This window comes from Narcine bancroftii, chromosome 3 (assembly GCF_036971445.1).
Source record: "Narcine bancroftii isolate sNarBan1 chromosome 3, sNarBan1.hap1, whole genome shotgun sequence".
NCBI lineage: Eukaryota > Metazoa > Chordata > Chondrichthyes > Torpediniformes > Narcinidae > Narcine > Narcine bancroftii.
In genome coordinates, this window is record NC_091471.1 from 342,337,730 (window position 1) to 342,350,884 (window position 13,155).

Genomic DNA, 13,155 nt, shown 5'->3' on the forward strand with positions numbered 1-13,155 from the left:
CCAATCATGTATAATGATTAGATGTTTTAGAATAGGTTATAATCCATTAAACACATATGGCTTTTAAGAATTTGTAAATAACTTCCCTGTGTCTGTCTGAGTGAAGAATGGGATTGTTGCCACAATATGGGATCCCATTTGGCAGCATTCTATGCACATGTAAATATGCCCATCAAATCAATACATTATTTTGCCACCAATGTCTTACCAATAGCAATTCAGAATGTAATTCCCACACACAAATTCAGCTCTGCTCTTTGCAAGTACAAAAAAAGTGACTGAGATCACTGACTACATTTTCTTTTATGGCAATCTATCACAATGGCATAGCTGAAGAAGTTTATTTTGGGTTGAGGAGCCCTATCATTAAGTTTGAAAGGCAATAAATGTTTTAGGGCAGTCTTTCGCAGAGACAAACAATATACTTACAGTTTGGTAACAATTTCCACCAGCCTGAACAATGTTCCACCACCTGCAATGTATTCCCCTCCCCGTCACCTTTCATCAATTCAAATCAAATTGTTTCCTTAATGTTTCTTTGATCTGCTTTTCCATTCTCGCCTGCCAATCTGGTGCATTGGTGGTGTCCTTTTACCTTCTCCACCATTCAGGGACCCAAATGGTCTTTCTAGATGAATCAGCAACTTCCTTGCACTTCCCATCTAGTGGACTGTGCTCAGTGTTCACAATGTAGACTCCTCTATACTGGAGAAATGCATTATTGGGTGATCACCTTGTGGAGCACTTCCATTCAGTCCACAGAGATGACCCTATACTTTTGGTTGCCTGCCACTTTATTCTTCCATCCGCTCCCTTTCATTAAGCAGTGTGACAACTTGAAGAACATCTCATCTTCCATATGGCCACGTTGCAGTCTTCTGGAATCAGTATTCAATTCTCCAACTTAATTTGACTCGCTTATTCTTTTCAACTGAATTAGAACTGGCCACTTTTTCCCATTGTCATTACTCAGTTATCTCTTTATTATTATTTGACCTGCTGGGCATGTCCCAGAACCTCACTGTTAACAACACATAATGTAGACTTCATTTCACTGGTACTCTGAATGCCTCACCCCCTCCCCCACCCCCCACCCCGCACCTCGAACCTGTTCTGTCTCACGCTATCAGAGATATTACTTTTGTTCCATTCACCCCTTCCCTACCATCTCTGCTACTGCAAATTGATGTTCTTTTCTGAGTTCTACTGAGCGGTACTGAACCTCAAATGTCTTTTTAGCATTAATTTTGCCTGACCGCCATTTTTCAGTTTTGTTTCATATTTACATCATTTACATGTGATTTTAACATACCTGGAAGGTTTCTGTATTTGGTTTTAAACTGTAGAATAATTGCATAAAAAATATTTAAACATGCTTACATGATTTCATAAAAATATTTAAACACACTTGCCTGAAGTTCCTGTTACCTATTTTAATCATGGTGTTAAATGATTTACTTATCATGTACAAATGGCAGAGAGAAGAATTATGTTAAACATTCCCATTCATTGCATTCATAAAATTTATTTAAATCTTATTTTTATACTGCTGTAGTTTCATTTATTTTATGGAATTGTTTAAATGCATTAATGACAGTTAAAAAGTTGAGCTTGTATATTGCTGAAGGGGGAAAGAACTCATTAGCACCTTTTGCATTCTGAACATTGCCTTTTGAGAGGTTGGGGAGAGGAAGGAAGGACAGGCATGGAAGTTGAGACATTTAACATACCAAGGGATCCAAGTTCTCTGTATCTTTGGGGAAACCTCTGAACGTTTTTGGCTTCCCAGTCCAGATATGCAATTTTTTCCTTATGGCTTGTTGGTTTGGAATATTGGAAAGGATCTCGGAAACAGTCTAGAAAAGAGGAAAAGGATTGGAGTCAATTCTGCCGTCAAGAAAGACTGGCGCATGTCATCAGAAAATGGATCTGGTGTAAGAATCAAACCTTTGGTTTGAAAATACGTCACTTGGACACACATTTCTTTTCCCTTACCAAATACAGGTTCACACAGTGCCCTCCATAGTGTTTGGGACAGAGACACATTTTTTTCCTTTATTTTTCCCCTGTACAATTTGTAATCATGTACAAAAAATTTGCATAAAAAGTGCTGTAATTTCTACATGGTCAAACCAAAATGTACACAAATAACTTTGAATAAAAAAATCTGGAATGTTCACTCTAATCACATGCGAATTGTTTGATTGCAAATTTAAAACTGTGGGGCAAATAAAGGAGGGCCCTGTAGGTTACTGAGAGGTGGATCAGCTTTAAATGAGCATCTACCAGTTTTGCCAATTTTCATTTTGCCTTTCCAGGATTACCATGCAGTTAATTTATGCTTACCAAGGGAACATTTGCTGGTTCCATCATTAATCACCTCAGAAGTCAAATCATATAGTTGTTGCAATAATTTGTTGCAGGTTTGTGATTCTGAGGGCTTCATGTTATATTTGTGGATTTTAGCAACCAAAAAAAACTTCAATTTATAAATGATCACAGAAAACACCAAAATGAAATAATATTCAATATTATTCATTCCATAAATAATGATCACCTTTCTATTATTGTTCAATTTGCATCTGCCATCATGGATTCCCATTATGAGACTGAGTTGTGACTTCTGCAAAGTTGGAGACTCCAATTTTTGTATCTGAGAACAGTTTATGTGAGTCAAGACCACAGCTTCAGGTTCATGATCAGATTCAAAGCCAATAGTGACGTCCGCATACCAGGCTAGATTTTCCATTCAACTTGGCAGGTTGCTCGTGCAGGATGGGTTTTAAAAATGACGGACGCAAAGATTCACCCATGGTACTACTGAACAGTGGTGGTAGCTTAAGGTAAATGACATCGACCTCTGCTCCTATTTCTTACTTTCACATGATGTTGTCTGTATGATACTAACCCTACATACAAGGAATGTTGTATGTGTAAAAGGAATTAAAGGGGAAAATGCCTTGGACTCCCTTTTAGTACACAATTTGCAGACTTTTAATTTTGCAGCAGACATTTTAACAATTTTGGATTTTTTTTATTCACAATCTACATTTATGGGCTATATCACTAACTGCAGTTTCATGCCTTTGTTTTAAAGACCATTGGCTCTCTAGATTTGTAGGGAACCAGTGACAAAGCATTGTCATTTTCTGTCAATGAATGATGCAACATGTCATGGGGAGTCAAGCTCATTACCATCATGATCTCTTCTTATGACAGGCTGCCAACTAACATGCTGCCCACACACATTGCTAATGGGCGACCCCATAACGCAAGGGGCTTCTCTCCCACTGATGAGTAATGAAGACTTTACAGTCCTGTTTCACATGCTTCTGCTTGTGAGAAACTCCATAGGTTGGCCAATTGTGACCAGGTTAGCATCTGATGAATAGATTCTAGTTCTTCTTCCATTTTAATTTTGTCCTAACCATTTCTTGTTCAACAAGTCCTACCAAGCTCACTAAGATGTGTGGCCTCCTTTATGTGTGTGGCTGTGTGTATGCTTGCCAACCAAGGCAATGTGTGCCACTGCCACAGGGCAGCCTACTGACAGACGTTCAGAGTCCAAGCTGACAACGACACAAAGATAAACATGTTAGAAGCTTGCCATCTGTCAGGGATTCATTGAGAGACCATAGTACAATATATGATGGACTTTGCACAGAAGTCTATTTTGGAGGTGGTGAAAATTGAGGCAAAGTTTAAGAAAAGGATAGCCCGACTCCCTCAACTTGAAATGACACAGTGTTTTAATCTGTTCTGCTCTTGTACAATGTCATCATGTGAAAGATGGCTTATTGCAAAGTTTCCCAGGCCTGGGTCTAGTTGCTTTTTTGCAACAAGGAGAATATAGTCTTTACATATTGTATGATGAAGAGACCTAAGTAATATATTGGTATATGTTTCACATAAGCTACACCAATCTTGATGAGGGAATTTGTGGTACACTTAAAAGTCTTGGACTGTTTCCAGCTTTGTTATAAATTCAGCATGTTCCTTTTACCAGCCATCAGATGCCATGTAGCTCCATCATTCACTTACAAAATGCATAAAACCATAGAGCCGTAGAACCCTGCTGCAGCAGAGGAGCAGGCCATTTGGCCCCTCTAGACTGTGCCAAACTTATTCTCCCTACTCCCATTGATGTGCTGTAGACCATAGCCCTCCATATCTCTCCCATCCATGTACCTATCTAAATATCAAAATTAAGCCTGCATTAACCACTTCAGGTGGCAGCTCTTTCCACACTCTTAGCACTCTCTGTGTGAAGAAGTTCCCTCTAATTTTCCCTTTAAACATTTCCCCATTCACCCTTAACCAATGTCCTCTAGTTCTTGTCTCACCTAACCTCAGTGGAAAAAAAACCTGTTTGCATTTATTCTATCTATACCCCCCATAATTTTGTCTGCCTCTATCAAATTTCCCTTCATTATTCCACGTTTCAGGGATTAAAGTCCTAACCTGTTCAACCTTTCCTACACATAGAATAAAACTTGTAGGGAAATCCAAGCACTTCCTCTCCAAACTACTGGCAAATATTCTCGTAAGGGTCTGCAAGCCTTTCATGAACATGCAAGTTTCAAACTTAACGCTCGAAATTCATTGACAATTTCCCACCAGCTCCTTTCCATTCCAAATGGAGTCCAGTGATAAACACGAATTTCCTGTGCTGTTCAGTATATCCACGGGAGAATCTACATGATCAATCTCATTTGATTAGTCTTCAGAGGGGCTGTGAAGGAAAATTGGAAGCTAATTTACACTTCTTTGAAATATGAGTTTACTTTAATGATTTAATCATTTTAAACATTTCATCTGGTTGAATTACTTCAATTTTATTTATTTCATTTTATAAATTTTAAATTAAATTAGACACACAGCACTGTTACAGGCCAATTCAGGCCTATGGGTCCGTGCCGCCCAAATTACACCTCACTGATCTACACCTCAGTATGTTCTTGAAGGGTGGGAGGAAACCGGAGCCTATGGAAAAAAAACCCACGCAGACATGGGGAGAACATACAAACTCACTACAGGCAGCGAGGATTCGAACCCAAATCCGGTCACAATCACTGGCACTCTAAAGGCATTGTACTAAGTGCCAATCGTGCATTATACTTTATGTTTACACATTCAGCTTTTAAAATAGATTTTAATTCACCATGGCAGATAAATCCCCGGTGTAAAGGGTGGGCCAGTACTGTGCACTCTGCACTCCGCCTATAATCTCCATTGCACAGGCTCGAAGGACATGCCCATTGGCACTTTTTTCACAGAAACAGCTGAATTATTCCCCAAAAAATTAGCATACTTACCTCTGGTGTGTTCCAACGGGGTTGTTTGCACAGGGGCACTTTTACACAGCCTTGCTGTGTTGCAGGGTGAACGTGGGTGGACCCTCCAACAAACATGGATGGACATTGACGCAGATGTGCAACGTAAGTGACCTTCAGAATCCTGCGACCAAAAAATCCTCAGGAAAGAAGAGGAAATGCCTCCTGATTTTCAGACCGTTGTGAAGGTGGTAGCTATTATGCTTAACTTTACGCGAATGAACCATAACGTCCTGTGTCTCCTGTAGGCCTTCATGGTGTGGAGATGTGGGTATGCAGCAGGTTTAAAAGTCCTGCATTCCCATTGCGAGCTGAAAGCATCATTGTGTGTAACCAGGGAAGTTGTATTCATTAGGCCTGCTTCTTACGGAATGGCTCCATAAAAATAGGTGGGCGAGCCAGTGGAAAAATTACGGGATGGAATTTGCATCATTTTCTGCCACCGGAACAGAAAATATCCTAAAAGTTTCTGCTCTTCAGCGGTTGTGTAAAAATGCCTCATCAAAAGTGTCTACGATCCTTCCTAAATCTTCGTTCGCGAAGACAAGGCATGACATATCAGTGAACAGAGTGTTGAATGCAGGGGAAATCAGATTCCCCTGTTCTTTTCTCTTTTTCACATTCTGTTTTATCTCCTGATTTATACTCCATGCTTTGTTGTCTGGGAAGGAGAATGAAATAGCAGACACAGCTATCTTGCTTCAAGCTATAGTACGGACACTCCATGTTGCTATTTACCTTCGGTGTCTAAAATTCTTTGTGCCTGCACTGACATAGATGTTATCTCTGCAACAAAAAAAATAGACATGTAGGCAGATAGAATGTGAAATTTGATACTGGTAATGTCACATGCTGGGCACACAGCTTGCAACAAGGAATAACAGGGATTGATTTTATTATATGTATTAGTAACCGAGGACCTGTTGTTTGTAGCAACATGCTATCTTCCTTTATTTCAAAACCTGCTCCAGGAGAGGGAGGTGGAAGGATTTGAAAGAGAGTTGCACCAATATTTTTGGTATTGAACACATTTTTTTTTAAATGATAAATACAGCCCAAAAAGGAAGAAATGTTCAAACAAAATGGGAAATCAAAGCCAACATAAAAGAAAGTATGTTTTCCTTAAAGGAAAATCGTGCATGACAAATCTATTACAAATTTTTTAAGAGATCACAAGCAAGTTAGACAGGAAAGATGCAGTGGACGTTATGGACTTGGACTTTCAATAGGCCTTCGACAAGGCTGCTAAACAAGATGAGAGCCCATGGAATTACGGGAAGGATGCTAGTATAAGTAGAGCATTGGCTGATCACATTGAAACGGAGTAAAAATAAAGGAATCCTATTCTGGTTGGCTACCGGTTACTAGTGGTGTCCCGCAGGTGTCAGTGTTGGGGCAGTTTATTTTTACATTGTATATAAATGATCTGGATTATTGAATTGATGGTTTTGAGGCTAAATTTGCAGATAATACTAAAATAGGTGATAGGGCAGGTGGTGCTGGGGATACTGAAAAGCTGCAGAGAGACCAGGATAGATTAGGGGAATGGTAAAAGAGGTGGCAGTTGTAATGGATTGTTGGAAAGTGTATGGTCATGCACTTCGTTGGAAGAAATAGGTTAGTATTTAGAAGGGGAGAAATTCAAAATGTCAAGGTGCAAAGGGACTTGGGAGTCCTCATGCAGGATATCCTAAAGGTTAACCTCCAGGTTGAATTGATGGTAAAGAAGGAAAATGCAATTTTGGCATTAATTTCTAGAGGATTAGCTTACAAGAGCAGGAATGCAGTTGGAACTCTATAAAGTACTGGTGAGACCTTACTTGGAGTACTATGTACTGTTTTGCACACCTTATTTGAGAAAAGAGTAAAGGGTTCAGAGAAAATTTATTAGAATGATACCAGGAATGAAAGGGTCAGTGATTGAGGAATGAGTGTTGGCTCTTGAACTGTACTCATTGGAGTAGAGAAGGATGAGGGGGACCACATAGAGGCATTTTGAATGCTGAAAGGAGTCATGAACATCGGCCATGAAATTTTTTTTTTGCATTGGCAAAACTTGGTATAAATTACATTAAAACAAAATTAGAGCAAAGTAAGAGAGAAAGTGAGGTAGTGTTTATGGTTCATTGTCCATTCAGAAATCTGATGGCAGAGGGGAAGAAGATGTTTTTGTACTGTTGAATGTTTGTCTTCAGGCTCCTGCAACCCCCTTCCTTTTGGTAAAAGTGAGAAGAGGGCATGGCCTGGGTAGTGAGGGTTCTTGATGATAGTGGCTGCTTTCTTCAGACCCTATCTCTTGTAGATGTCCTTAATGGACTGGAGATAAATGCCCATGATAGTCAAGTTCATGACTCTCTGTAGTCTTATCCTGACTTATTAATTGGCACCTCAATACCAGACAGTGATGAAACTAATCAGAATGCTCTCCAATGGTACACCTGCAGATTTTCGCAAGGGTGATTTGGTGATATACCAAATTTCTTCAAACTTCTAATGAGGTATAACCACTGGTGATTTCATTGACATTAAGGCCTCAGAGAAGGCCTCAGAAGATAAGATCTTCAGAGATGTTGACACCCAGAAATTTAAAGTTATTTTCCCTTTCTACTTCTGAACCATCAATGAGAACTGGTTTGTGTTCTCCTAGATTTCCCTTCCTGAAGCCCACAATCAGTTCCTTAGTCTTGCTAATGTTGAGTGCAAGGTTGTTGTTGTGGCATCACTCAACTAGCTGATCTATTTTACTCGTATGCAATTCTGCCAATTCTGCCAATGTCACTGGCAAATTTGTATATGGCCACCCATTCATGGATGTAGAGATAGAATCCTTGGGATGCACTGATTGTCGGTGAGGAGGAGAAGATGTAACTGATCTGCAACAACTGTGGTCTTCCGATGAGGAAGTCAAGAATCCAGTTGCGGAGGGAGGTGCAGAGACCCAAGTTTTGAAGTTTGCTGACCAGAACTGACCGTATATTAACCTCCAGTTTCCCAATTTGGATAGAATAATTTACAGCATTGAGATAATCTCTCTTTTGGTTTTTAAAATTAAGTGGATATGCTCAAGTTTACCTACTTCAATTTGCGTCCTCCTTGCAGCTCACATTGCCCTATAGCTTTGTATTGACTGCAAATGTGGACATGTTACATTTAATTCTCTCATTCAAATGTCTATGGAGAAAGCACTCTTTATTTCGATTTCTCTCTCCATCTCAATATATTATTTCCAATCCTCTGTGCTTTAATTTTGCAGCTCTTATGTGGGATCTATCAAAAGCCTTCTGAAAGCCACTCATTCTACCTTTTCTATTCTGCTAGCTATATCCACAAAGATCTCCAGTAGATTTTCTATGCATGATTTCCCTTTTGCTGATTTTGTTCCATCCCATTACCCATGGAGATTTTGTTCAGCCCATTAATGTTCTCTGTTACTACATTTTCTATATTAGATTCTATTATTTTCCCTATTACTGATGTTGAACTTACTTGCCTGTACTTCCTTATTTCTTATCGTCCTCCTTTTGTAAATAGTGAGGCTACAATGGTTATGAGGCCAATCTGTGGAAACGACTCCGATTCTAAAGAATTTTGGAATATGATCACCAATGCTACAAATAGCATTTCTTTTAGTGTTTTGGGGTCTGGATGATTTTGTTCAGGCGATTGGTTAGCCTCTAGCCCTGTTAATTTGCCTAGGAATTTTTTTTAATAGCAATGATTTTATTTAGTGCCTCCCTCTCTCCAGATACGTGTTTAATTGTTCTGCCATTTCTTTGCCCCCAGTGTTACCTTCTTTATTGAATATTTTATTTAAAATGTTTCCCTACATGTATCTAAACAATTATATAAAACAATAAGAATTAAATTTTGAGAGTTTTGATCATTACACGATAGTTATAATCCATCCCCTCCATATCTATCATGTAGGTATATGTATTCTTTCTTTGGCTTGGCTTCGCGGAAGAAGTTTTATGGAGGGGGTAAAAAGTCCACGTCAGCTGCAGGCTCGTTTGTGGCTGACAAGTCCAATGCGGGACAGGCAGACACGATTGCAGCGGTTGCAGGGGAAAATTGGTTGGTTGGGGTTGGGTGTTGGGTTTTTCCTCCTTTGCCTTTTGTCAGTGAGGTGGGCTCTGCGGTCTTCTTCAAAGGAGGTTGCTGCCCGCCAAACTGTGAGGCGCCAAGATGCACGGTTTGAGGCGTTATCAGCCCACTGGCGGTGGTCAATGTGGCAGGCACCAAGAGATTTCTTTAGGCAGTCCTTGTACCTTTTCTTTGGTGCACCTCTGTCACGGTGGCCAGTGGAGAGCTCGCCATATAACACGATCTTGGGAAGGCGATGGTTCTCCATTCTGGAGACGTGACCCATCCAGCGCAGCTGGATCTTCAGCAGCATGGACTCGATGCTGTCGACCTCTGCCATCTCGAGTACTTCGACGTTAGGGATGTAAGCGCTCCAATGGATGTTGAGGATGCACACACACACACACTATATACATATATATATATATATATATATATATATATACGTGTGTGTGTGTGTGTGTGTGTGTGTATGTGTGTGTGTGTGTGTGTGTGTGTGTGTGTGTGTCTGTGTGTGTGTGTGTGTGTATATATAATACACACAGAGTAATATATATATAGTAAGATAAAGAAAAGAAAAAATAGCTTCATGGATTGCTCAGAAGATCAATTTCCAACACACAGGACACCAGCAAGATTTATATGATCAATTTAAGGAAGAAGATTAACACAGGTCTCAAGAGGATAGAAGAAATCCATTACATATTTATACCTAAAACTTGTATATACAAGCCCCAAATTTGCAAAAATATTCCTTATGTATTTCTCAAATTATATGTAATTTTCTCCAAGGGGATACAGCTTTGAATTTCTGCATTCCTTGTTCCCATTCCCAAATGTGAATCTGACTTTCAGGTAACCGCTAGTGCTATTTTAACAAATTCATTTGGTCTATTGATAATTTGAATTTGGGTCTTGTTCCTTCTATATTCACCAATAGAAATAAATATCAAGAGTTTCTATAGAAAGATTAACTTGGAAATATGAATTGGGAGGCCTGCAGCTTCCTGACCGAGAACTATTATCAAGCGGCTCAAATGAGATTTCCCACTTTTGTTTTGAAGGAGCAAAAAAACCAAATAGAATATGATAAAATAGGAGAGAGATTGGCAGAGGAATTTATATACAAATGGGATTCAAAATTAATGACTGGTGTTAAAGAAACACCATTGTTGATTACCGTTTGGAACAAGTTAAATGACAAACTTGGAATAAAAGGAATATCTTGTACCTTTTTCAAAGGATAATCAATTTTCAACTATTTGGTTTCATAAAGGTATTAAAAATATTGAAGATCGTTATGAACAAGCCCAACTGATGTCATTCGAACAACTAAGGAATAAATATGGAATACCTAATAATACTTTAAAGTTATTTTGAGCCCTCTACATACGATATTCCTGAGAATGAAAACTAGCAAAGTGAGAAATACCCATAGGCTGTATATGAATAATGGGTAGTTAATCTATCTTGAAAACATTTCACTGAAAGGACATGGTTCACCAACATATTAGGAGAAATACAACATGGAAAAAGCACCATTTTGTCGTAGACAAGATGTTAACATGCTTTGATGGAACTCATTCAAAGGAAATATTTTGTGTATAATTTCTGCCTGACCTTATTTCTGTAATGAAAATTCCTCTCACATATCAATTTATATAAGTTGCATCTTGTGATACCACAATTCCTGGAGATGATTGGGACACTTCAGGACCAGTGATGGTTCTACTGTAAGTGACTGAGATTGATTTTGCACGTGTCATTTTTGCAACGTGCCTGCTATTCACTTGCTGAAGAAGAATTACATGCAGGACACCACTTGCCGATTCTCAATCCAGCACTCAAAGACTCTTAAATCAAAATAATGCTTTCTGATATTACAGTCAATCAATCACTGACATGATTCTGTTGAAATTCACTTTTGTTTTACGTATAACAATTTTTTTTCTTTTCTGCTCCGATACTGGTTTAGTGCAACTCAGTTCATTTTAGCTTTTGCGCTGTGCCTTGATGATTGTCAGTTCAAATCCAACATCAGGGATTTTGGAACACAATAATATTTGGCACTCTAATGTATTGACGTGAGAATTCTGACTTATCAGTAAAATACTTCTTCAAATGAAATTACAAACAAGATTCATTCTGACTGCTCTGATAATTTGAATGAATATTAAATGTCCAATCAAACTCTGCAAACAATAAAAAGGATTTCTCCTAATATGTTGGTGAACCGTGTCCTTTCAGTGATATGTTTTCAAGGTAGATTATTCATATAGAGCCTATGTGATCTCAGTTATAGAATAACTGCCAAGAAAGCCTACATAATAATAGTTACTAAATTTTTAAATAATTAATTGGGAGAAAGAGCTTAATCTACAAGTAATGATTAAGAATGACCCAAGTACCCCAGAATTCAAAAAAAAATTATAGACCTCACCTGGAATATTGCATCCAGTTCTGGTCCCCAAATTTGAGGAAGGACATACTCGCTATAGAAGGAGTGCAGCGCAGATTTATAAGGTTAGTTCCCAGGATGGTAGGATTGACATATGCTGAAACATTAGAAAGACTGGGCTTATATATGATGGAGTTTAGAAAGATAAGGGGAGATACGATTGAGGAATATAAGATTATCAAGGAACTAGACAGGGTGAAATCAGATTTCATGTTCCCAATGTTGGGAGAATCTAGGACTAGAGGGCATAGTTTAAGAATATAGGGAAGGCCTTTGAGGAAAGAGCTGAGGAGAATTTTTTTTTACCCAGAGAAATGTGGATCTGTGGAATGTTTTGCTGTAGAGGGTGGTAGGGGCAGTTTCACTGGATATGTTCAAAAGGGAGTTAGATAAGGATCTTGTGGGCAGGGGAGTTAAGAATTATGGGGATAAGGCTGGGAATGGGTACTTATAGTGATTGATCAGCCATATCTGAAAAATGGCGGTGCTGGCTTGATAGGCCAATTGGCCGATTCCAGCACCTACTGTCTATTGCCCATCTCATTGAGATGTAGGAATTCCAGGCACAGATTGATAAGACAGGTTATAAAAAAAATCTGTTCCATTCAGCTGGAAGACCGAGCATAAAGGGCTGACACATTAAAAATAGGATGAGTGGAAATTTCTTACACAAGAAGGTTGCATATTTTTGGTATTTATTCCAGTGACTTGTGAATACAAAAATCATGTCTATTTGAGGCTGGCATGGAAAACATTCTGAACACAAAAGAATACAGAAATATACAGGGATCTGGTGGGTAGTTGGATTTGGGGCATGGAATGAGCCATGATCTTACTAGGTGGTAAAGCAAATTTGATAAGCTGTGTGCTCAATATCAGCTTCTATTTCTTATGTTCTTATTGCTTGTGAATTGGTTGGAAATGTTATAGACCTAAGCACAAGTCAGTCATTCTTCCATGAACCCATTAGGATTTTTAGATAATGAAACTTTACTGTAATATTCTACTCACAATAATTTGTTCCATTTCCAACCTTTCCCTGATATAGGTGGGATCTTGATGAGGATATTGCATTGATATATTGACATAGAACGTTTAACAGGAATAAAAATTGATTTTTTTCTTCTTTTTAATGTTTCTTTTTACAAACTGGTGGGATAAAAACTTAAATGCCAACACAATTCACATGTATAAAAATGTAATTATTTAGAAGACTATATAAACAGCAGAAGTCAGATATTTGTAATTCATTACAAACAGTACTCGAAGTGACTATTTAAT

At 38.6% G+C, this 13,155-nt stretch overlaps 1 protein-coding gene across 1 annotated transcript in view; it reads right to left on the bottom strand.

Moving 5' to 3' along the window:
* LOC138759309 (protein shisa-6-like) overlaps positions 1-13,155 on the bottom strand; it is a 434,403-nt gene that overhangs the window by 63,776 nt on the left and 357,472 nt on the right. Inside the window, exon 4 of the mRNA XM_069929517.1 lies at positions 1,731-1,856. Coding sequence (XP_069785618.1) covers positions 1,731-1,856 — 126 coding nt within the window. The remainder of the gene's footprint in view (positions 1-1,730; positions 1,857-13,155) is intronic.